Source organism: Acanthopagrus latus, chromosome 24 (genome assembly GCF_904848185.1).
Source record: "Acanthopagrus latus isolate v.2019 chromosome 24, fAcaLat1.1, whole genome shotgun sequence".
In the NCBI taxonomy this organism is placed as follows: domain Eukaryota; kingdom Metazoa; phylum Chordata; class Actinopteri; order Spariformes; family Sparidae; genus Acanthopagrus; species Acanthopagrus latus.
In genome coordinates this window covers 966,375-989,819 of record NC_051062.1, presented here as the reverse complement: position 1 = coordinate 989,819, position 23,445 = coordinate 966,375, and the positions used below count along the sequence as shown (strand labels likewise).

The following is a 23,445-nucleotide window of genomic DNA, read 5'->3' as shown; positions in this document are numbered from 1 at the left end:
GTAGATTGATCAATTTATTGTAAAGTGTGTACTGCACAATGTGTAGATGCATAGTGGTGGTGATGTTGAAGTCACATGACTGTGATGGATTTTGTTTATATTGTTATATTTTGACTTCTGGCAGTGTCAGTGTGTTTCTGCAAATTTCTAAAATTCAATGTAAAAATCCCATAAGTGTTGGCATAAATGTGGAGGGAGCCAGGGTGATGCAAGCTTCCAGGTCAGCCTACAAATATATATCATCCATGCAGGACTCTTTTGGTTATGTCCCCTTATGTCTTTGATTTCATTGGCTGCATTCTGTCAACATGTAGCCCCCACTTGAATGCATTTCAGTCACTAATGTTTACTCATCGGTCTGCCTGAGTCTGTCATCATTATCTAAAATAGTCTGTCACCACTTTATATATTTCATTCACTTATTCTGCCATTGCCTGTTGTGACGTTGGTCTTCCTTTTTTCTTATTTATACATTGAACTGGTAAGACGGACATACCACTAAATAAATAAGAATTAAGTTATAAAAAAGGGCCCTGCCTTCTGTCTGTCAAGGTACACAGAGACATAAAGAAAATAGAAGAAGTTGTAAAGTTTGGCAGACATATTCTTGGTAACTTAAACAAACAAAACAAAAACAAAACAAAACAAAAAACAGAAGTCCACTTCAGCTACTTTCATAGAACAGGAACATTAATTTATTTTCGCCAAGAGCAGATTCATCCTAACGAAAACAGTTGAATTTTATCTGGGACTGCATTACTCAGCAAACGACGTCATGCTCGTTAGTACATTTTATTTTGAAAGTCCTGCCCGGATATTATTTGGTCAGTAATAGTGTATCTCTTCCTGGTTGATGTGGACGCAGGGAAAACCTGCGGGGTGAGGTCCTGTTGTTGAGAAGTGGAGAAGAAAATCAGTAAACATGATTCTGAAAGCCATGGGATTCATCGAGTCAGTGAGCTCTTAAATCTCTCTTATTATATACATTACATTTTATTCCGGACCTTCTCCCTTTCATACCTCCAGCGTAGCGGTGCATCTCCCATTAGCTCACTATGGGTTGTTAGCTGCTAACCAAAGTCGCTAACGCTACGTGCCAATGCAGTGCACCTGTCACCAGCTTCTTTATCCCACTCATGTTGGTGGCTTCATTTTCCGATGAGTGCTAATTAATTGAACTTCTTAACATAAACGTGGGCTTCTTTTTTCCCCCCCCCTTTCACTTTCTCCAATGTGGAAGCTGTCACTATGCTCGCACTGCCAAAGCTAGACAAAGAAGATGGACTGACGATAACTCCCTGCGTCCAGAAATGTATGATATGAAGTGTGTATGCGTCTCACTGAATCTTTTTAAAACCAAATAGTCTGCTAGTCCCGAAAAGAATAACAACAATGGCGTCCTCCAAAGTAAAGAGCGGAGTCAACAGTGAGACCAACTCCCTGAAAGAAAGTAAAAGCAACGCCAGCAGTTTAGCTGGGGAAGCAGCACCAAATAACAGGATATACTGCCTGGATGATCTGGAGACCATTGCTACAGTTGGTGAGTTACAAGAACAGGTCACACTAATGAATTGCCTGGAGTAGACTGTTTCAAATGGCTATAGTGTAACAGAGAGTAGTTTACAAACTCCAGGACCAGAGATAAATACATAATACACCCAGTAATACAACATAGCATAATATAATACAGTAGGATCGTGGACCTCAACACTGTAGAGAATCATGAAACTCACTTCATAGAGAATAAGTCCAAGTTCAAATATTAGAGTTTCTTGTTCGGTACAACTAAAAACCTAAATAGATTTTGGCTTCTATCATTAAAGACAACTGGCAAAGTCTCACCCAGAAATCCATAACCATAACCTGGGTCAGACAATATTTTTTTCAGTCATATTTTAAGTATTTTTACATTTAGTGAAATGACATTGAGATAAATGTGACAGCTCATTGTGATATATTCTACATCATATTCTCTGGACCTGCTGTGAACATTCTGAACTGATGGTGTCAAATCAGGATATCAGCACTTTATCAACATGTCACCCAGCCCCAGCTGACAAGTAGGTCAGCCTTTACCTTCTTGTCAGTTTTATATATTTTGTTTGGATAAACACTGCTGCTGAATGGGTTTAGTCCACCACAGTCTAAAACTAAAGAGCACAAAGAAGGACATACTTAAAGCAACATTATGTAGAAATTTACACTTTGTGTGATTTCATTTGAAAATGTGACCAATATGTTGCATCAAAATTATACATACAATAAATTGAGTGACCAATTTTGGTGATTACAGATAGTTGTTTGAATCAAATGTTCTTTGTAGTATGGTTTCTTAACTTCCTCTGATTGATTATGATTGATACAGGCTGATGACTTTTCTGGTCTCATCTTAATGGGGCATGTTTATTATGTAGGGAAGGGTAATTTAACTAAGTAGAAATCATAACACTTTTTTTTAGAAGGACTAGAAAGAGCATAACTTCTTTTGTTTGATGAAGACAGACAGTCAATGTTTTGCTTTTGTTTAGGATATGTTTATAGTATGGACCATAAAATATTAAACATTGTGAGTTTAAAATTTGTGAAACAAAACTACAAAATTTGCTCGATTGATTATTTTGTGGAGTGTGTTGAGCTTGGAGCCAGTAAATCACTGGAACTTGTGATCCACAAGTCAGAGGTGTGTAAACTTGCTTGTTAGTCAAGTATTCCGAGAAGATGACATGCCGACGTTATTCTGTGTTCAGGCAAGGACCTGCCCTTCAGGGAGTTAGTCATCACTGTTTGTCTTGTCCAAAAATTGAGTCACGCTTAAATCACTGGATTACACAGTATTTAAGTAATTTAAAGGGAAATTCAGTCAGTGCATTTACATGACACTTACTGGGTTAGTCCAACTATGATCAGATCTTTAAGATGCATGTATACACCTGAATTGGACCAGATTGGATTTCTCATAGTCGAATTAAAGCACCCAGATCATTTGATTGGTAGTCGCATTACTCCTGCATGTATACGTTCCAGCGGATGGGATTGAATTTTGCGTTCTGTGCAGGCGTGAGATTTTTCCCCGGGGCCGTGACCCGGAAGTAGACGGACGGTGGCGGTGGCGTCTTTCCTCCGAAATCACAGCAAGAAAGAGCACCATTGTGCATCTAGTTTGTGTAATTATCAAGTACACCATATACGAAGTGTACAAAAATGTAGCTTCGTCTCGCTCTTCGTACGCCATCTTTCTTGAATGCCGAGGCAGCTGATGATGTAAAGAGGTCAGCCGGGGGTGCTTCTGTTACCACTAGTTGAAATAGGTACAGCGTCACCTAGTGTACCGGGATATGACATGCTCCGGCCCAATAATCCGATTTTCTCACTGGCATGTATACTCTGATAGTTGCAGTTGCCTGATTGAGTGGCATAGTCGAACTATGGCCGTAACATGTACACATGTATTGATCATGAGGATGACTTCTTAACTCTAGAATTCATATGATAATTATACTAACATTTTACACAAATGTATAATTGAATAAATGTCAGAGGTTAAATGCACTGTGACATCCTAATCTACTTCTACAAATGTCCCTCCCTTTCTTCAGTGCCATAGCAGACTGGTGTGGAGAGGCGTATGACCTCAAGGCTTTGATTGTAGTTTTTATGCCAGTATAGATCTGTATGATACATCTAGGCTTCTTTCATGTCAGTCCCCCTCCAGTGCTGCTTTTTGCTGTAGGAGTTTGTCCGGGCTGGAGTGCATACCTCCATCAATTGCGCTATATATATATATATATATATATATATATATATATATATATATATATATATATATATATATATATATATATATATATATATATATATATACTTAGTGTTATGATTTCATAATATATATATATATAATATAATTCAGTAGACATCTTCTGCAGTATATACGCCAGTATGCCAGTACCTGCTGAATTGCCTCACTCTTTTCTCTCTGATTACTTGAGCGCGCACACACACACACACACACACACACGCTATTTTCAACTGCCTAAGCTAAAGAAGACTTTCAAAATAGTGTGATATTTAATGCTTACTACAGTCTTTCTGCAGCACGTAATAGAAAAGTTAATTCTCCCAGTATCAGCCTCTCAGCGGCTCTAGGAAACAAGAAGCAGCTACACCAGCCAACCAAACAACAAATGGAAATGGGCAAAAACCCGTACCTGTCTAACCAGTCTCTCATCTTCTACATTAACGGCTGTGCTGTGATTAACAGTTGACAGTGTAACAGTGATCCAGACTGATCAAAAATTGCTGTTGCATGCTGTAGTAGCCTATATGACCCAGACAATATCACTTGAAGGCAGCACGACTTCAGCCCTGTCAGAGCAAATGAATTCACGAGCAACATCCCCATCTCCAACATGGTATTTAGGGATTTATTGATCTGGCTCATAAGCATCTGTTGCTCATAAAAGTTGCATCATCCCAATATAACAATTTCAAGAGTTGCATGAGGTGCATTCGTTTTCTGTAAGCCCCAGAAACAGAACAGGTGGAAGAGGAGTTGGGGATGACCCAGTTTTCAGAGGGGTAAATATCAGTTACAGTACATTACTCTCTGCAATGAACTAGTCATTTCTAGTCTCACTGCCGTTGTCCCTGTTTGGTTTCTGATAACAATCCTTGCTCAGGAAATTCCAAAGAAGCGACCATATGATTTACAACATCATGTAGTGTGCAGAGAGAATAGCTTATCTTGTTCTTCCTCTCCCCAGCATGTATATTTTTAAACACTCACACAGCAGGGGTCGACAGTATAAATGGCCCGGTGCCCCGGATGTAGTTTTCAAACTGTCATGGCCACCAGAACGCTCCAAGCACTGGCCCAATGGGGCCAGTGAAAAATAATGCCTTCAAAAAGATAACAAGTAAAAAATGTAATAAATCTAATTTCACGTTAATTCCCTGTGGTTTGAAACGATTTCTGTGAAATCGTCTCGGTAGCTAAGTACTGCTAATAGTGTTATGAGATCCTGACCCGATCAAAGACAGAGACATCTACTTTCAGGGATGGGAGCAGAGAAAAAAAATTGTGTGTAAACACAAAATAGAGCTGAATGAAATGAAACAATGATTAGTTTTGCATCAGTCTGTGGAAGCAGCCTAAAAGTGAATGAATGAGAACAACAGTTCTATCATTGAACTACTGGAAGATAAAAGTAATGACTACATGACTTTCCATTTGTGTTGAGGCATATTTACCATTTTAACTCTGTTTTTACTTCATTGTTAAATCACTGTGGAGCTTAAATACAAGTTTGATGTGAAACACTTATTTATTTATTAAATAAAGTAACCTAATGATTTTTTTTTCTTTCTTAAATCATGGTATCAAATAAGTATCGAGAATCATGGAAATTTACTAGTATTGGTATCGTAGCAAGTTCCAGCCTTGATGGCTAGACCGCAGGAATTGGCTGGGATATGTTCTTTTTTGTTTTTATGGGGATTATTTTTATTATTTTATGGGTTAAGAACATTGTCACAGACTGTTATTATGTGTCAAAAAGTGAATACATATGACCTCATTCAGCCAAACCCCTCAGGATAACACCTCACGTTTTGGGAGCAGTCACTGTCATAAAAAGTAGATAGAGAAACCTAGTAAACCTAGAAATGTAAAGTAAATCTACAAAGGAAGAGAGGATATCAAATGAAGTATTTAAACAAGACCTATTATTCTTTTTAGTGAGTGTGTGAGCAGTGTGGGAGTCACTCCATGGTCTGTGTATGTGATGTGTTGGGAACCCCTTCTGTTCAGTTTGCAGATAGAGCTGCACTGTTGTTGTGCTGCTGGCATGCTGGTCATACTAGTGATTAAAAATAACAACAAACAACCAGGTCGCGGGTGATGACTATCCAAGTAGTAACCCCCCCAAAATATGATGAACCTGAAATGGCGCCCCAGCGTGAGGACTTTGCTCTACTGCATCAGCTGGCCGGCTGATACTGCCTTCACTGAGGGCAAGCAAAGGTAGACTTCACCTTGACCCCCCATAGAACACCCCCCCCCAAACAAACAAAAAACATATGCGCTTGTATGTTCTTACCCTTAGCACTTAAATCATACCCTTAGCAATTAAATCATAGCACTTTTGTTTTGTCTGCTAAATGCCCTAAATTGAAATCTAGCATGAGCATAATATGTCTCCTTTAGATATTTTCAGGATTATTATATATTTATTACTATAGTATTATTATAATTTACAAGATGTATAATATCCCAATCCAGAGAGCCCCCCGGCGGCTGAGGGCAAGTAGCGTCCGTCCATCTGTGTGTCCGTCCGTCCAGCTATACTGCAGTTTATTGTTGTTTTCAGCTGACATATACGCCAGTAACTTCAAACTTTCAAGTACAATCACTGATATAACAGTTGGTCTGCAGTAGTTTGTTGGTGTGATACAGGTTTTACTTTTTATTTCATTTTCACATTTATTGCTCTTATAAAACAGCCTCACCTAACATAACCTTTACTGGCTTTATGGGATCCTGTTCGAAATCAACATGATGTTTCAAGAGATTTAGTTACATAAAATATTTTTTATTGCTTGAAAAGTTTGGCATTACAGAGAAATTAGTTATTCACCTTACAGAGATGGTGTATTGGAGAGTGCTTGTTGCTATGGCAACACTAATAAGCCTTGGACAAAGGTTCATTGTGGGTAAAGGAACGAGACAGACAGCATTTCATTAGGAAGTTCTGGCAGTTCCATGTCTGTCTCAGAGTGGTTGTTATATCACATATTGTCATCAGCCATTTATTGTCTCCCTCACTGCTCATCAGCACTACAGGAATGAAATGCCAAATGCTTCCCCTCAATCTTAGGAGGAAAACAACAACACAGAGCTCAGGGCAATATAATGCTACAAAGTATGTATTCATTCGGCCTCAGGAGGCCTGTTTTTTCTGTCCTGCTGCTCCTGAAGGATTCCCAACTGTTACTGTCTGCTACTTTGTCTTGCCATCTTCCCATCCTGACCTGGTTCCTCTGACAGTCTGATGACTCCTGTCTCCAACAGTGTTTTCTGTTGTCTACTCCCTCCCACAGGGAAATTGATTATTCTAATCTAACTAAAAAATATCTACAGAGTCAACACTCAACACCCAATAAGCAACCTTTAGTATAATTGATTATAAAACTCAGTTGATAAAAATTCAAAGAAAAATTAAAATGCAAAAGACAAGTGTGAAAAGGGAACTGTGTTGTGGCAGTGAGGGTGAAATTGTTTACAGATCATATGGGATTTGAGGTGGTAGTCTTATTTAAATCACTGACCTGTTAAAGGACATGTAGACAACTACAGAGCTAGCATTACATTTCAGAGACAAACCTAAAACATTTCATATTTCATTTGGGGCCTGAAGGCCCTCCCATTGCTCGCATGGTTAAGACTGACAATAAAAGCCTGCCATATGTGTCATTTAAACACTAAACACAGCAGATAAAAACTGCATTCAAGCATCATTAGTAGCATTCACCAAGCATCAGTGACATCGGTGAAGTGAGGTGTCTGGACAGAGCCCAAAGGATGCTAAAAGACAACACCCAACCTAGCCACAGTCTGTTTACCCTGCTGCCATCTGACAACAGATTCAGAGGTATCCACTGCTGTAGCACCAGACTACAGAGCAGTAGTAATGTAGTGTTTGTGCAGCTGAAGTGCTGTTTTTGTTGGGCTGTTTTAAAACTTAGTTTTTTGTTTGTTTGTTTCACATTTTTCAAATGTGAACTTACCAGGTGATTTATAATTGAATGATACAGATGGCTGATTCAACTTTTACCCAAGATCCTGCAAAACAAACCCTGCCACTGTACCCATGTTATTTATCAGATTGACTTCACTGCGAATCCTTTGTCTGCACTACTTGAGATGTCAAAGTGATCATATTCTGTCACATTTGGTGGGCTTGTCCAATTTACATTCAGAATTTCATCATTCTGTTTTGGATGTTTCATCTGTGATTTGAAGATGTCATTATTTTTAACTCTTCTTATCTGTTACAGCTGTAGAGGAGATACGTTTTTTGATTAATTAATTTTATGACCTTTTAATGGAGAGCATGGATTTTTGGCTAACAGTGATCGTACTGAATATTTACTTTTGCACGCATTAATGAAAATGACAGGTTTGAACATTAGTGTGGTTCAGAACAGCACCCAGACATAATCAATAGACACAGAACATTAGATAAGAAGTTGTTTGTCATGGTCTAATTCCCTGGTGTGCTTTGGTTTCCCGTCACATCCGTTAATCCTCACCCTCTCTCCCCCACCTCAGGAACAGGGACTTTTGGCCGAGTCTTCCTGGTCAAGGATAAGAAGAGCAGGGCCTTCTATGCCCTGAAGCAGATGAAGATCCCAGACGTGATCCGACTGAAGCAGGAGCAACATGTCCACAACGAGAAGGAGGTGCTGACAGAGGTCAACCACCCATTCCTCATCCGACTGTGAGTGTGCTCCCCAGTCTTACCCACAAACATACTGGGGGGTGGCAGGGGTCACGGCCTACTGGATGAATTTTCCAATGAAGAAGTTAAAAGTTCAGTGTCTGCTTTTGAATTCTGACACATTGAATGAATATCTACTACTCAGTACCCTGTACTGTGTAGATAATCAAATTAATGCAATATAAGAAATTATTGTGTAGTAGTTGCAGTACAAAGTAGGCTGTTTTTTATTGTTTTTTGTTTTCTTGTTTTTTTTTTTTTATTTATTAAGTAACCAATTTAAAATATACACAAAGCCAAAATATAACAGTATGGATCATAGATATGCTTGAGAAATGCTGTATAGCTATGTTAGCACAATATCAAGTTTATATGGTTTATTAGCAGTATTCATTTTATTATTTTCACACTATGCACATTTAATGCAAATTATGCACATGCACTTTATAAATCCGAGATCTGTAATGACTGTAAATCACGGTGAGACAGTAATCTAGAGCAGGGGTTGGCAACCTTTGGCCCCCATGCCACGGGTGGCACGCCGCAGCATAAACACTGGCACACTGGCACCTCAGTGTTCCTCACTTGATGTGTGTCCTGTGTTTGAGTGACACCTTCCGCTGCAGCACTGAAGTTGCGGTCCCTCCCACATTCCCAGAGACACGCACACATAATGTTGTCAACAATGGCAACGCTGGCTGCCGAAAAGGCCAGAACTAGGACAGTTTGGTTTTGTATTTTTGAAGGACCGTGCTGTGTAGACTTTATGCTGTGAGAATGTTGTGTGCCGAACTTTAAGTGTTAAGCATCACTTTGAGATAAAGCACAAGAAAACTTTAAAAGACCAAGCAGACAAAGCAGAGTCAATCAAACGCACTGTGTCCAGGTATGATGAACAAGCTAGTTCCCTCAGAGTTTCCCGCGTTCCGCATTGCATTGCAAATCATTGGAAACCGTTTATGAATGGTGAAATTTTTGAGGAGGCTGTTTTTTTTTGTTTTTTTTTTTATATTATTATTATTATTAAGCTTGAGACAGACAGAGCAATATGTTTATCAAAAGCAATTCCCATTGAGCTCCATGTTAAAATGCTCAACCTTACAGCAAAATGATGTTTACAGTTTTGGTCTCTTAAGCTTCTTTCCCCATTCTTGACAACTGTACTGGGGTGATTTATAAAGCTGTCTCTGTTAAATTATATTAATGGTTAAATTCCAGTTGCTATATCATAGGCAACTGAATTTTGCCTACGATACAGAATTTCAATGACCTAGATCAATGTTAAGGGTTGAAGCTCTGCCTAATTAAGTGCATGGCAGCAAGCAACTCTCTGCTGGACTTCACCTCAGCAATTTCCAGATACTGATCTTCACCTCTCCACTGTGTTTGTAATGTTGATGCCTTTTGGAGAGTATTCTTGCAAATCTGGATGAATAAGATGGCTTGCTTGACAGTTAATTGGACTACCAGGCAGGAGTAGAGGGACAAATGCTGGTGTCTTGTATTAAAAAGTGACCTTGTCAGCGTTAACTGGCAAGCAGCTGCTGGCGCTGAGGAGCTTGTGAGGAGACAGAGCCCAGAGCCTCTGAAGGAATAAACACCCAGAGTCTATTTACAGCCTAGGGAACCACAGCTGCCCATGCTTCTGCTGTCAATCTTTAGACAAGAGGTATATGAATTTTAAATTTTGATTGCCACAGGAAGAAAGGATTTTCTGTGGTGAATTGTGGAAGTAACAGTCTAATGCCAAAAGCACTTCCGTGCAATACTGGCAGATCATGGAAAGGGAAGGAATCATTGTTCATTATAGTTTGCTGTTTGTGCTACATCCTCACCCCAGAGACACCAAAGAATCAACAACAATCCCAATGATAGAGCAGGCCTTTCTGATGAACATGTTTATTCTGTTGGCGTCAACTACCCGCACTCTGCTGCCCCGGCACACACAACAGCAACAGAAATAGCACCAGCTATTTCAGGCTGAAAGTACTTTGTATCAAAACCAAAATTATCAGCACAGTGCTGCAGACATTAAATGGATGGAACACCTGCATGGAAATTGGCTTGGGGGATGTTTTCTGCCAACTGAAGTCTAACACCAACTCTTTGGTCATACAAGTGTTGAACTTTTCTACTTGCCTCCCTGCACTTGCTGATGCCGCCCAAAGCTGGAGAGTTGTTCGATACTTCTGGAAGCACTTGTTGTATCTTGTAGTATCTGAAGAGAGAGTGTGTATCACAGTGTATCCATCTTAGCAGCACTTTTGTGCACTGTCGCCTGTAGAGATGTTTGATGTGTGCACAATCTATAAGCACAAGTTTTGATTTTGGTCACTGTACAGGCATGATAACCCAAAACAGGCATACTGTACTCACTGTGACAGTAAGCTAGGCTACTGGCTACAGCTCCATATCAAACACATAGACTTCCTTAGATGTTGATTTTTTCATTTAAAGCAACTGTGTTTTAATCCCATTAAATATGGACCATCATTGACCACTGTCTCAGCAGATATGATTCATAATAATATGAATCAAAGACCTATTCTGATATAAAATATCCCTAATAGAGTATATTTCCCCACTGATATAAATCCAATATAATTTGAAGATCAGTGGAGAGAAATCAGCATGATTCTGCCCACAGATCAGTCATATTGGACTGTATTTTATGTAATAAAATACCTTGACTGTTTCTCTAGAGCATATATGCTGTACTTAGGTGATAATTACTCCCTGAGCAACTTTCTTTTGCATTTCTTGAAAGAATAATAACTTCCAAAAGGTTCCTACATTTAATAGTTCTGGTAGTTTCAGTGTCATTTTCAATATAGCCACCATATTTCTCCTTTCATCAACACAGTGGTTATTGAATAAATTGTTTTGTGTTGCCTCATGAAATTAAAATAGTTTCTAAAGAGTGTTTAACTGAGTCTGTACAGTGCAGTAAAGAACAGATTTTCGCGTGGTGAGATGTTAAGGTCACCTCAAATTTGCACTAAACAGCACAGTATGTTTTGTTAGGTTACTCTTGCTTTTATTAGGTGGATAAGGAGTACAATGAGAGGCTGTTTGGGTTTGAGTTGTTATATTAATTAAACAATTAAACAAATAGAATTTCCTGCTTTAGTTACGTTGTAGCTTTCAAAGCAGTAACAACTGCAGTTTGATGCTCTGTTTCCTTCTTATGTTGCTGCTCTCAAGTCTAAAGGCCCCCTTACACCGCCTAGACGCAGACCAACAGCCAACTGCCTTTATCCGACCACTCTGTTGCCTCTTGTCTGACCCGTTCGGCAGAAAAGTTGCATTGAACACACCGCTTCAGCGTGCTGCCAGCTCCACAGTAGTGTGTACATTCTGCGCTTGCGTGAGATGCAATAAACGGGTGGCACTAGTGTATAAAAAAGACGCTGGATGAGAGGTTTATGCACGCAACTCTCTTTACTTTCGATCAAAATGAAACTTAACTATTTCAGACAAATACAGCTGCATACTAAACATGCAGCGAGGCATTACCAAATGAACACAGATTAATTAATCCTGAACGGACATAACAGCTAGTCTTGTGCCAGTACTCCAAAACATGAAAACAGGGAATGATGGAACATAGTGCACAGAAAAACAAAGCGCACACAGTATTCCGCCCCTCCCACACACCGCGCTGATTCGCCAGCACACCACCAATCAGAGAATCCAATGGCTCAGACGGCCGACAGCCAACTTCCTCAGACTTCACATGTTTAATTGGAGCAGACAACATCCGCGCAGCACCGAAAGCTTCCAACGCAGCTGAACACACCGAACATATTTGTTCCCGACCTTGTCCGAGTCTCCCCAAATGCCTCAGACGTCCAACGGTTGGGCCTGTGTGTTCCTGCCTTAACAGATAGATGACAGAAACCTCACAGCTTTCTGATCCTCTCATAGCTGTGATCAAAGCTAGAGAAAACTCTAAATCTTGAGTGTGTAGAAAGCTGTTAGTTGCGTTGGTGGTCTGGCCAACAGATTCTGTATGTTCATCTGTTTCATGACTGTAATGATATCGTATTTCCTTGTTTACATCTTGGCTTTGGAAAGCTTCCAAATATAGAAAAGTTCTCTCCCCAGGGCACAGACTCTGATGTGTAATTAATTGTCAGCTAATCAATCAACTTGTTAGAATTGAGATAATGGTGTCATGCCCCTGCCAGCTTGTCTATTGTTGAACAGTGCAATGGCTGTTACAGTAAAAACATTCCATGAACCTCACAAAAGAATTCCAACATTAAACAACTTAGGCATTTTTAACCACTACGGGTGTACTATCCTTGTAATCGTAAAACAATTAAATGTGCGTATACGATTAATGCATTTAAAAAAAATATTTTTGATTCCTTAAAGATATAGTATGTAAAATTAAAGTCTTAGAACACCTAGACCTTTGTAATATGTAAAGTTGAGTTTTTAGCTGACATATCCTAAATATTTCCAACAGTGTTCAAACCCAGAGAAATCTTAATTAATTTTATTTAAGTTAACTGTGTGTTTCAATTGGTTCCCTGTCACTATAACTTCCAACAGAATGGCAGAGAGTGAGGAACCAAGTCAGCAAACTAAAGTTAACATAATGTGAATATTAGTTTAAAAAATGACCCTGTCCGTGAAGATTTCTGACCGTGTCATGTAGATACAGTTTCATAAAAAGACAACTCCCATGATCCCTCACTACTTTCGTTGTACGTTTGTCGGATTTAGTGAGTCCTTGTGGCAGAAATGACATGCTGTGCATGCTAGCAAGTTTTTCCTCACTCGAAACAAGGGTCTAAGGACAGAGTATGTCATTCACTTTAATGCAGTTTGTAAAGCCCACAGAGGCAATGTGATTGTCATTTTGGGCTATATAAATTAAATTGATTTTATTTGATTTAAGCATTTTGACCAATATATATTGAGAATGACACATTTTACAGTGTAAGAATACACTTCAGTACTCAGTGCTCTGTGGTGGACAAACTGAAATGGAGACGGTTTCCAATTGACCTCAAACATATCTTGGAGGTTTATGTGCTGACTAGAATTTATTTGCATTGCGCTATTATTGGCTGGCAGTTTTGTCAGTTGGTTATATTTCTGTTGGATTCAAGTAAACAAAAAGCACAATAAAGAAGACATAACTGTATGGCTTTTGAAGAATTGTCTGATGATCGTTGATTGCCAGCGTAACATGTGCACAAGGTTATAAGAGCATTACTGTATTATTTAGAAATAAACCTGATTGTAGATTGAGGTTATCTATAGCTTGAGAAGGCAGGGAAAGCAAAAGGAAGTGTGTGGAGATAAAATAGCATTCTAAGAAAGAGTCAGTAATTGTCTCTGTGGCCAGCAGCCAACACTTATGGAAAACATTGCAGCCTCCTCCATCTTCATCAATGACAGTGCTCTCTTGTTTTTATTCCTCTGAAGTGCCCTTCCAGCTGAAATAGTTGTTGCACAATGCTCCAAACCACACTGGGGAATAAAAGAGCCAGAGACTGATACAGCCTCTCATTTTATCTGATTTCCTCAACTCGTCAGACAGTACTTTAACACTTTTACCTTCAGATGGACACATTGGACAACTGCAGACTGAAAAGCAACACAGTGTTCCAAAAAGACTATACAAGACCCATGTCCATGTTTTGTTTTTGTTTTTTTTTTTTAACCTTCCTATTATCCTATTATTTCCCAGGTTTTGGACCCACCATGATGAGCGCTTCCTTTACATGCTGATGGACTACGTGCCAGGCGGTGAGCTGTTTAGCTACCTACGCAGCCGTGGGCGCTTCAGCAACAACACTGGCCTCTTCTATACCTCTGAGATTGTATGCGCCATCGAGTACCTCCACTCCAAAGAAATCGTCTACCGTGACCTGAAGCCTGAGAACATCCTGCTGGACAGTGAAGGACACATTCGCCTGACTGACTTTGGCTTCGCTAAGAAGCTCTCTGACAGGTGATAGAAATAATATCAGTGTTGATTTTGATAACTGCAAATACAGAGTGATTTATAAGGAAATTAAAATAACGTGAAACTAATCAAATTGACAGTGAATATAAACAAGGGGAGGTACTGAAAGAAGGGATAACAAAAATAAGGTAATACATTTTCTGCATGCATGGAGTTTAAGAATGGATATAAGAGGTAACAAGTCACTTCTAAATCTGACAGGCCTGAGTGAAAAGAGCTGCCCAGCGTTAGTTTTAAATCTCAGTTTGTTTGTATTGTGGATTTGGAAAACTCGATATAATCTGTCTATCTAAAAAAATCCGGTTTGTACAAAATGGAACAGAATGACACTGAAAAATCAAATCAGTACAAATAGGTCCTTGTAGGCGCTAATAACAACTTGTTCATAATATAAACTTGGTACCAACCAAATAACATTGGTAATTCACCTGACACAGTCTCATTCAAGTTAATCAGTACTAATCCTCTTTGGCACTAGGAACTTGTGATTAGTATTTTTCACTCATTTCTGACAATTTAGAGACTATCACCTATGTGCGTAATTTGAATAAACACATTGAAAATTATTTTCAGCTGCAGGCCTAAATCTGAGTCTTATAAAATAAGCCTTAAATATAGTTGTAGGAGTATCAGACTCATGATTTTATATGATTTGAGGAGCTGCGACGATGCTGATTAATGGATTAGTTGCTGAAAGAAAACATAATATTTTAATATTTTGATAATTGATTAATTGTGCAAGTCCCTTTTCAAGCAAAATGTCAACAGTTGCTGATTTTAGATTCTTAAATATAAGACATGTTTGGAAATTTTACAGACTAAACAACAATGAAACTAATTGACAGAATAATTGATAATAATAATAATAATAATAATAATAATAATAATAATAATTTTATTTGTATAGGACTTTTCAAAAACAAGTTTCACAGTGCTTTACAATAAAGAAATGGGTCAAAAATCCAAAAAAAGATGTGTAAAATAATTAATAATAACAATTAAGAAAAAGTCATATGATAAAAGTGTGTTTTAAGAAGATTTAAAAGAGGCAGGGAGTTCCATAGCCAAAGGGCACGAACAGCAAAGGCCTGGTCACCTTTAGTGACAGATCGAGATTTTGGAACCATTAGCAGGGCCCTGCTGGAGGATCTCAGGTGGCAATCAGGCTCATAAGGAGTCAGCAGATCAAAAATATAGGCAGGAGCCTGACCATTCAAACCTTTAAAAACAAGCTGTAAAATCTTAAAATCATTTCTAAAACTCAAAGGTGACCAGTGAAGGGCAGCAAGGATTGGTGTAATGTGGGCACATCTCTTAGTACATGTTAAAAACCTAGCAGCAGCATTTTGTTTTTGGATATTTCGCCTGCTAATACCAGAATAAAGTGCATTACAGTAGTTCAGTCTGGAGGAGATAAAAGCATGGATGACCTGTCTGCAGAGGACAGGAATGACCAGATCTTCGTTAGCTGTCTCAGTTGGGCAAAGCAGGACTTGCACCACTTCAGTCACCTGGGTATCAAAAGATTATTATGTCATCTCAGTCAAAGATGACACTGAGATTGCGGACCTCTTTTCGAACATTGTTAGATAAGGCACCCAGACTAGAGGAGAGATTGGTAATGTTACTAGGGCTGGGGCCAGAGGGGCTCAGTATAACAATGTCTATGTTAGAGTCATTCAACCGCAGAACATTTTTTGACATCCATTTTTATCTCATCAAGCCAGGACAAAATACAAGAAACATCAGTTTTACCAGGCTGTAGTGGCACTTACAACTGCATATTATCAGCATAGCAATGGAAGTCAATATTTTGTCTATGCAGATTTGCCCCAGAGGTTACATGTAAACAGTGAGTAGGAGGGGACCCAAAATAGACCCCTGAGGGACCCCACAGAAGAGAGGGGCACAAGAAGAGGAGGCTTCTACTAGCCTTACAGAGAATGACCTGTTGGACAGATAAGAGATGAACCAATCCATAGCCACATCACTGATACCAACGTCATTTTTCAGAAGGCTGATTAAGACACATTATGGTCCACTGTGTCAAAAGTTGAGCTGAGGTCAAGGAGAATTAACAGTGAATACATGCCTGCGTCGGCAGCAAGCAGTAAGTCATTGGCGACCTTAACCAGTGCAGTCTCAGTGCTACGAAGGGAGCAGGAAGCAGATTGAAATTTTTCAAAAATATGATTGTCATTCATTAGAGAAGTCAGTTGAGTGGAGATGATTTCTTTCTAAAATCTTGAATAAAAAAGGCATCTATGAGATTGGTCTAAAAGTACTTAAAAGAGAGGGATCTAGAGATGGTTTCTTTAAAAGAGGGTAAACAGTGTTTAACATGTTTAAAATAGGAGGGGAAATTACCAGGAGATAAAGAGCAGTTGATAATGGCTAAGATGTCTGGACCAACCATCTGAAATACAGCTTTTAAAAACCAAGTGGGAATGCAGTCTGAAAGGCAGGTGGATGATTTTGAAAGTGGGTTAACATTGAGAGAGGGCAGGAATCAACTATCGTCTCCCCAAAATCAGTGTTAAAATGCGAATCTCCACTGTTTTGTTAGAAAAGTGAATACGAAATTCTTCACATATCAAATATTAATATAATTCATAATATAAGCTTGTGGAACAAGATGTGCATTTCATCTGCATTATCTCCTATGTATAACAGTGTGTTACTGCAGCATTTGCATTACTGTGACAGTTTGGTAAAAACTTGTCACAGTTTTGACCTCATCAGGCTGCAGTCCTGACAGTTATGTTAGTGTGACTCTAGCATTTATTCAGACATTAGAACAACAAGGAAAATGACCTACAGCACTACAGCACTTTATAAAATGAAAGCTGCATCCTTCATAAACACGACAAAAACAAAACGTTTATCAGTCTGCAGTGCCTTACACACAGTTCACATCCGCATCGTGATTCATCTTATATCAAACAATTGTTGTTGTTTTTTTTGATACTTGTCCCTAAAACAAACTTCTTTATTTACATTCACATTTAGGGCATTTAGCAGACGCTCTTGTCCAAAGTGACTTACAGTAATTCATACATACATTCATACACTCATGGCGGTGGCTTCCATGCAAGGTCCCGACCAGCACATCAGGAGCAGTTTGGGGTTCAGTATCTTGCCAAAGGACACTTCAACATGATGACCAGGGGAATCGAACAACGACCTCCCGATAACGAGATGCAGGCTTACCCCTTAGCCACAGCTGCCCCCTTCTTTGGGTTTTGGTACAATTGGCTTCTCTCCCATGTCTTCCTGGAGTGTGTGTGGCTGCTTTGAATGGCAGTTGGGGATGCTGTGCTCTCAGTTTACAGTGTTTGATGGCAGCTGTCAGTCCACACCGTACAACTGAGCTCATACTGTACATTCTCTCACAGGCTGTGCCAAGCAAGCTACACAATTTATCTTCTATTTGTACAGTGTGGTTTGGGTGTAAAATCCTGATTCAACTTGGAAGAAACGCATCTAGGACTTGGTGTAGTCTGGAGGTCATACTGTTCCTCAGAATTCATTCTCAGGGCACAGTCACATTTTGTATTGATTTCAGACTGGTTGCATCAGTTTCAGCTTGGGAGACTGAAACTTTCTCCTTTCTTTAAAGACTTGAGCCTCTGGAGATGTCAAACAGGTTTAGAAAAACATTTTGAAAAAATTTTAATAGTGATCTAATCTTTGACTTATAATAATAGGTCGGTAAAAAGACTAAAACAATAAAATAAAATTGCCGCTTATTGTAATCCAGACTTCGTTTCGTTTTACTTGCCTTGGATAATTGTATTAGTCCTGTTTGATTATTGTTTATGTTTGACTTTGTAGTTCAGTGTGTTTCTTATGAATTAGTACGACATTTCTAAAATCAGAATGTTTGTGTTATCTACCATGTCCAATTTATGTCTCCATATACAGTTTTTACACGTCAGGACTGTGTTCAGCAACCAGACGTTTATTTTACCCATATCTTACTGGAATACAATTTAAAACATTTTCAAAATGTTCAGCTGCTGAGCATAGTCTAGTTTACCTCTCCCCACAGATCTTGATGCAAACTCAAAATCCCTGATATCTGTTTGCATATACTATAAAAGATGTGTTGGGGTGTTTTTGCATCTTCATTATCTCAGCTGCACATTGGCGGCAGTAGTTGCAGGTTTCCATCCCCATTTGTTACTGTATTGCCAGATCAGGATTTTGATTATGATCACATTCAACTTGATCATAGATGCCAGCCACCTAAATATATCTGATTCATTAAGATCCATGCATTAGTCCCCGAGAAATGTTGAAAAACATCTTGCAGTGTTCAAGAAGGTGAGAAAGGATTCCTGGAACAGTCTCTTGTATCTACACCAGAAGTTAATGGGGACCTATTCTGGGCCCATCTTCTTTCCAAGTTTTCTTCACTAATGACTAATTTAGTATAATTTAATTTATAAGAAGTGGGGTATAAATATAAAGGGAATGAGGAAACGCCAGCCGCTCATGTCCTTTGTGTGTTCACTGTCTGAAAATCTCATATTTTCTTCTGGGAATTTGAGGGTATCCTCACAACTCCAAGAAACCCCAGACAGTGCCGCTGAAGGACAAACTTCCCCCAACTGATGTCATTTAATGTGAATTAGATATCCAGTGAGGGAGGCCTAACGGCAGCCTCAGCAGAATTGTAAAGATGCACTGTAGAGGAGAAGAGATGGCTTTATATCTGCACTGCAGCCTCATTTACTGCAGTGTTTCTCCCAAGCGTTTCACCCAGCGTTGCATTGACCCCCACTGACATGTAAACATAATGGAGCAAGATTACATTTTCCTCCAGACTGGGAGAGCAAAACAGATGGGGAGTAGATACCTCTCTGATGTGCAAGTGACTCACTTATATAAATGGAGGGCAGCAGAATAGCCTGGAATAGGAAGACGACATTGCCATGAGCTCTCTTGTACTTTCCCCTGTTCAGGAAATCATAGAGCATCATTACAGCCCAGTGCTCCATATGTTGCCACAGTGTCCCCTGCTGGCAGACAAGCTCATCAACACATTGCAACTGGAGCCTCTTTATGATGACACATGCCACCCTGAAGATCAACAGCACATGTGTCTTCTTTCCATCGCGAACACGCCTCCTCCATACCCCATGCTTTACTCCCCCATCGTCAGCAGCCTCCCTATCCTCCATCCGGACCAACATCATTTCCATACAAATTACTGTCGCCGTGGCAACTGGCCAAAAGAGGTCATTACCCAGGTGATGTTGGTGACAGACTATGAAAGGCTGGCGGCGGCCCAAGTGCTCTTCATCAGAGGACAAGTGGATTTCACAGAGAACACTGTGCATGTTTGTTACATATGCACAAAGTGTCAGTCAGCTGCTCTGTCAGCCAGAGGCAAATAGTCTGCTTTAGACTTATTATTGTTCATGCTCAACAGGCATCCTTCACTTATCGTTCTGTACTTATATTTGGACTCTCACCCTCATTACATTTTCATCCTGTGGTCACCTTGCCAGTACAGACTGACACCTCCAGATCTATTACTTCTGTATCCACACAGAGCTCATATATCCTCATAGTACTATAAAATATGACACAGCTTGGTCAGGTGGCATGGAAGGCTCAATTTACCTTCAGGGGTTGTCTTCCAGGTGCAGTGTGTAATGTACAGATACAGAGCAAGCAGAGGCTATCATGTGTCAGCGAGTAGTTGCTTAAAACACTCACAACGTATGTACATAGGCAGAAGGAATGTTCTGAACATTACACATTACTGTGAGCAACCTAGTTTTTACAATGTTGATACAGTCTTTAAATTGCTCATATTTCCAAATGATTTAAAGATAATTGCATGTATTTCTGGCAGTGCGTTCCCCAAAAAATTCCGAAATACGAGTGTCAGTTTTTTAAAAAGAAGATGGATTGAAGGCTTTTACACAAAGACATATGCAAAATACTCACCTGTGTATATGGCATAACAAAACTCTTTACATTGGCAGCAAAGCAAATTTGCTATGATATACTACAATGTGGATTTGTTACATTACAAGAAAGGACACGCTGGGGCTAGCTAGTTTGCATGCTGACCTCCAGATATCTCTTCAGTGCAAGACGTAGATATATTTGACATGACGTCAAGGCTAATTTCCCCACATTCAGTTGATACTTTTAGTTCTTTTTCTTCATTCTTTATCTTAAATTTCTGACATATTGCTCCTTTGTAAAGCTCCTTTTAAAATGAGTTGTTCCTCAGACCCAGCAAGACAAACACAAAATAAGCGCCAGCTTACAGAGCTTTTAAAGGGCCACAATACTGCAGCACTGATTGATTGATGAATAGAGAGGTCGCATTCACTTGTTTAAGTTACCTGTGTTGGAGCTCTGGTCCAGGCCGGGGGTGCGGTCCATTAACATGTATTAAGTGCATTTAAACTATAGTGTTACCACAACATTGAACTTTGTAACTTTGTGTGGTAAGTACAGTAGTATTTAAGGTAATCAGGTGTGAGGAGGCAGGTCTAAAAGGGCAGTGCAGCAGTGTGTGTGAACTTGCTGTGGAGAGAAGAGAGAGTTGGGGAGCACAAACTGGTATCAGTATCGATACTGTGGAAAATGAGACGTGAAACAGAGAAATATTACAAGTAGCCGATTGAGGCAGCGGTAGACCAGCGACACTCATGTTCTGCAAGGTAAAGTGACTGTTTTTGCTGGATTTGTAGAGAGCAGAGATGGATGTAACTGCTTCAATTCCTCGTCAGTAAATCTCACAAAGGTTGCACATCCCAAATCACCTCTGTATTAATACTTTTGTGCCCTTTGTTGTATAATGCACCATGATGACAAACATAAACATTCAACAGGTCTACCCTTATCATGATGCCACAGTAAGATTGCTTGAGGCCCTCAGTCACAGCGAGAAAAATCAACCTTGCCTTGAAAATACAATTGTCACTTTTTCATCATGTACTATTTGCTTTCTATTTGAATGTACTTAAATATTGTTGTGTTAATCGCATACACAAAACCATGAGTGCAAAATCATTACTCCTTTTTATGTAATTTTATCTGTAACAATGGGCAACATTGTACTGTTCCAGTTTGTGGGATAAATAACTTCCCTGAGCATTAATAATTGGGGTGCACGCTAACAGCTAACAGGGCATCGGGATGAATTACCTTTATGATTTACTGGTTCTTGAAATACTTGCTGATAATGCACACTTGACCAGTGGATTAACTTACAAATCATTTGAGCATAACCTCAGACACATGGCTCATAAATATTAGATAAATAGGATCCTCTTGGAAAAGGAGCAAGCACAGTACAACGTTTAACCCTTTGTGCCTCTATGTGCAATCAGGACCTGGACTTTGTGTGGCACTCCTGAGTACCTGGCTCCTGAAGTCATCCAAAGCAAAGGTCACGGCCGAGCAGTGGACTGGTGGGCTCTAGGCATCCTTGTCTTTGAGATGCTGGCAGGGTAAGTGCTGAAGTCTCCATAAAATATATGCCACACTCCATACATTTTAAACACCAGGGGGCGCTCTACTCCATCAGAGCAACTGAGGTTAAGCAGTGCCGAAGATCACCTCTCTTATAGAGTAAGCAGGTTACAGGCTATTTTAAGTAAAGCAATTTTTTCTTGAATCATGTGGTGTTTTGGAGTGATAGGTGGTTGGAGTCTCTGAGAGATCAGAGGAATGTCTGCAGAAAGAATGTTCCTGTTCTGACTTCACAAACAAACACAAAATATATACACACAGGTGAAAATCTCCTTCTGTGAAGCACAGACAATGAACGTTTTGAGCAAGTCTCCACGTGACTGGAATGAATCTGATGATCATCTCTCAGAACAATGCAAAATGACACAATAACATGAACGCCTGTACACTAGTGATGCAATCCAACCTAACAGCCCTGCAAGTGAACGTGAGTTAGAGTACAGAGAAGTGGAGGAGCCTCTGGACATGCAACCAAGGAACTATTCAATTAATCATACTGCTGTTATTGTCTCAGTGTGGGAAATCTATTCTTTGTGTGCTTATTGGATACTGCAGAGCTGCGACAAATTGATCTGTGAAAGGGAATCATTGTTGTAGATGAAGAAAAACGACGCTGATCCCCTTTAGAAAGCACTCTGCTTCATTCTTATGTTCTGAGTCGGTCGCAATGAATAATAATATCTGTGCCTTATTGGCAATGTGAGAGAACAGGTCTGCAGGTGAGACTGACATTAACATTGACTGGGACAAGGGACACACCAAGTGATATTCTATGATTGAGGTGTTAATGGATTAAACCAAATACCATAGCCCAGCCTGAATTTTTTGGTCATTTTGGCAAGAACTTTCATTAGTATATTTGATTCTTTTCAAGTATTCTGTTTCCTCTCCAAAATTGCTCGCCCATAATGCAATATGTAGAGCACTAAACTTCTTAAAAGGCTAGTTCACCCAATATAGATAATAGAATAATGCCCTGTAGTGGTATCTTTGCCTGTAGATAGTGATGGAATTAACCAAGTACATTTACCTACATTTAAGGACTGTACAATTAGTACAATAGTGATGTACTGTAATTGGTTATCTCCGTTATCTGCTATTTTATCCATATCTGTCTTCCACTCCACTACATTTTGGTGGCAAACATTGTACCTTTTACCTGATACTTATTTGATCACTTTAGTGGCTTTGCAGATTACATGCTGCATCAAAGCCAAAGTAGCACATTTTTTAATGAATTTCTTTCATCAGCATTGGATTAAAAATTGGTTTTGATAGTTAGCCAGGCAGATGATAGCTGACTCCATCGTAGACAGTTTAAATGTAAATATATATATTATTTGACTGATCACACTTTTGAAAGTAAAGGTGTTATTGATAACATTCAGCCGCTAAATGTGGCTTTGCACCTCCCCACTTCGATTGCATTCATGTTACAGTACTGCTGTTGTTCAAATCATC

The 23,445-nt window shown here is 39.4% G+C and overlaps 1 protein-coding gene across 1 annotated transcript in view; it reads left to right on the top strand.

The window, feature by feature from the left end:
* Positions 1–787: 787 nt before the first annotated feature.
* prkx (protein kinase X-linked) overlaps positions 788–23,445 on the top strand; it is a 40,751-nt gene continuing 18,093 nt past the window's right edge. Inside the window, exons 1-5 of the mRNA XM_037091581.1 lie at positions 788–951; positions 1,365–1,540; positions 8,327–8,495; positions 14,203–14,466; positions 21,843–21,962. Of these exons, the coding sequence (XP_036947476.1) occupies positions 923–951; positions 1,365–1,540; positions 8,327–8,495; positions 14,203–14,466; positions 21,843–21,962 (758 nt within the window). The 5' untranslated portion in view covers positions 788–922. The remainder of the gene's footprint in view (positions 952–1,364; positions 1,541–8,326; positions 8,496–14,202; positions 14,467–21,842; positions 21,963–23,445) is intronic.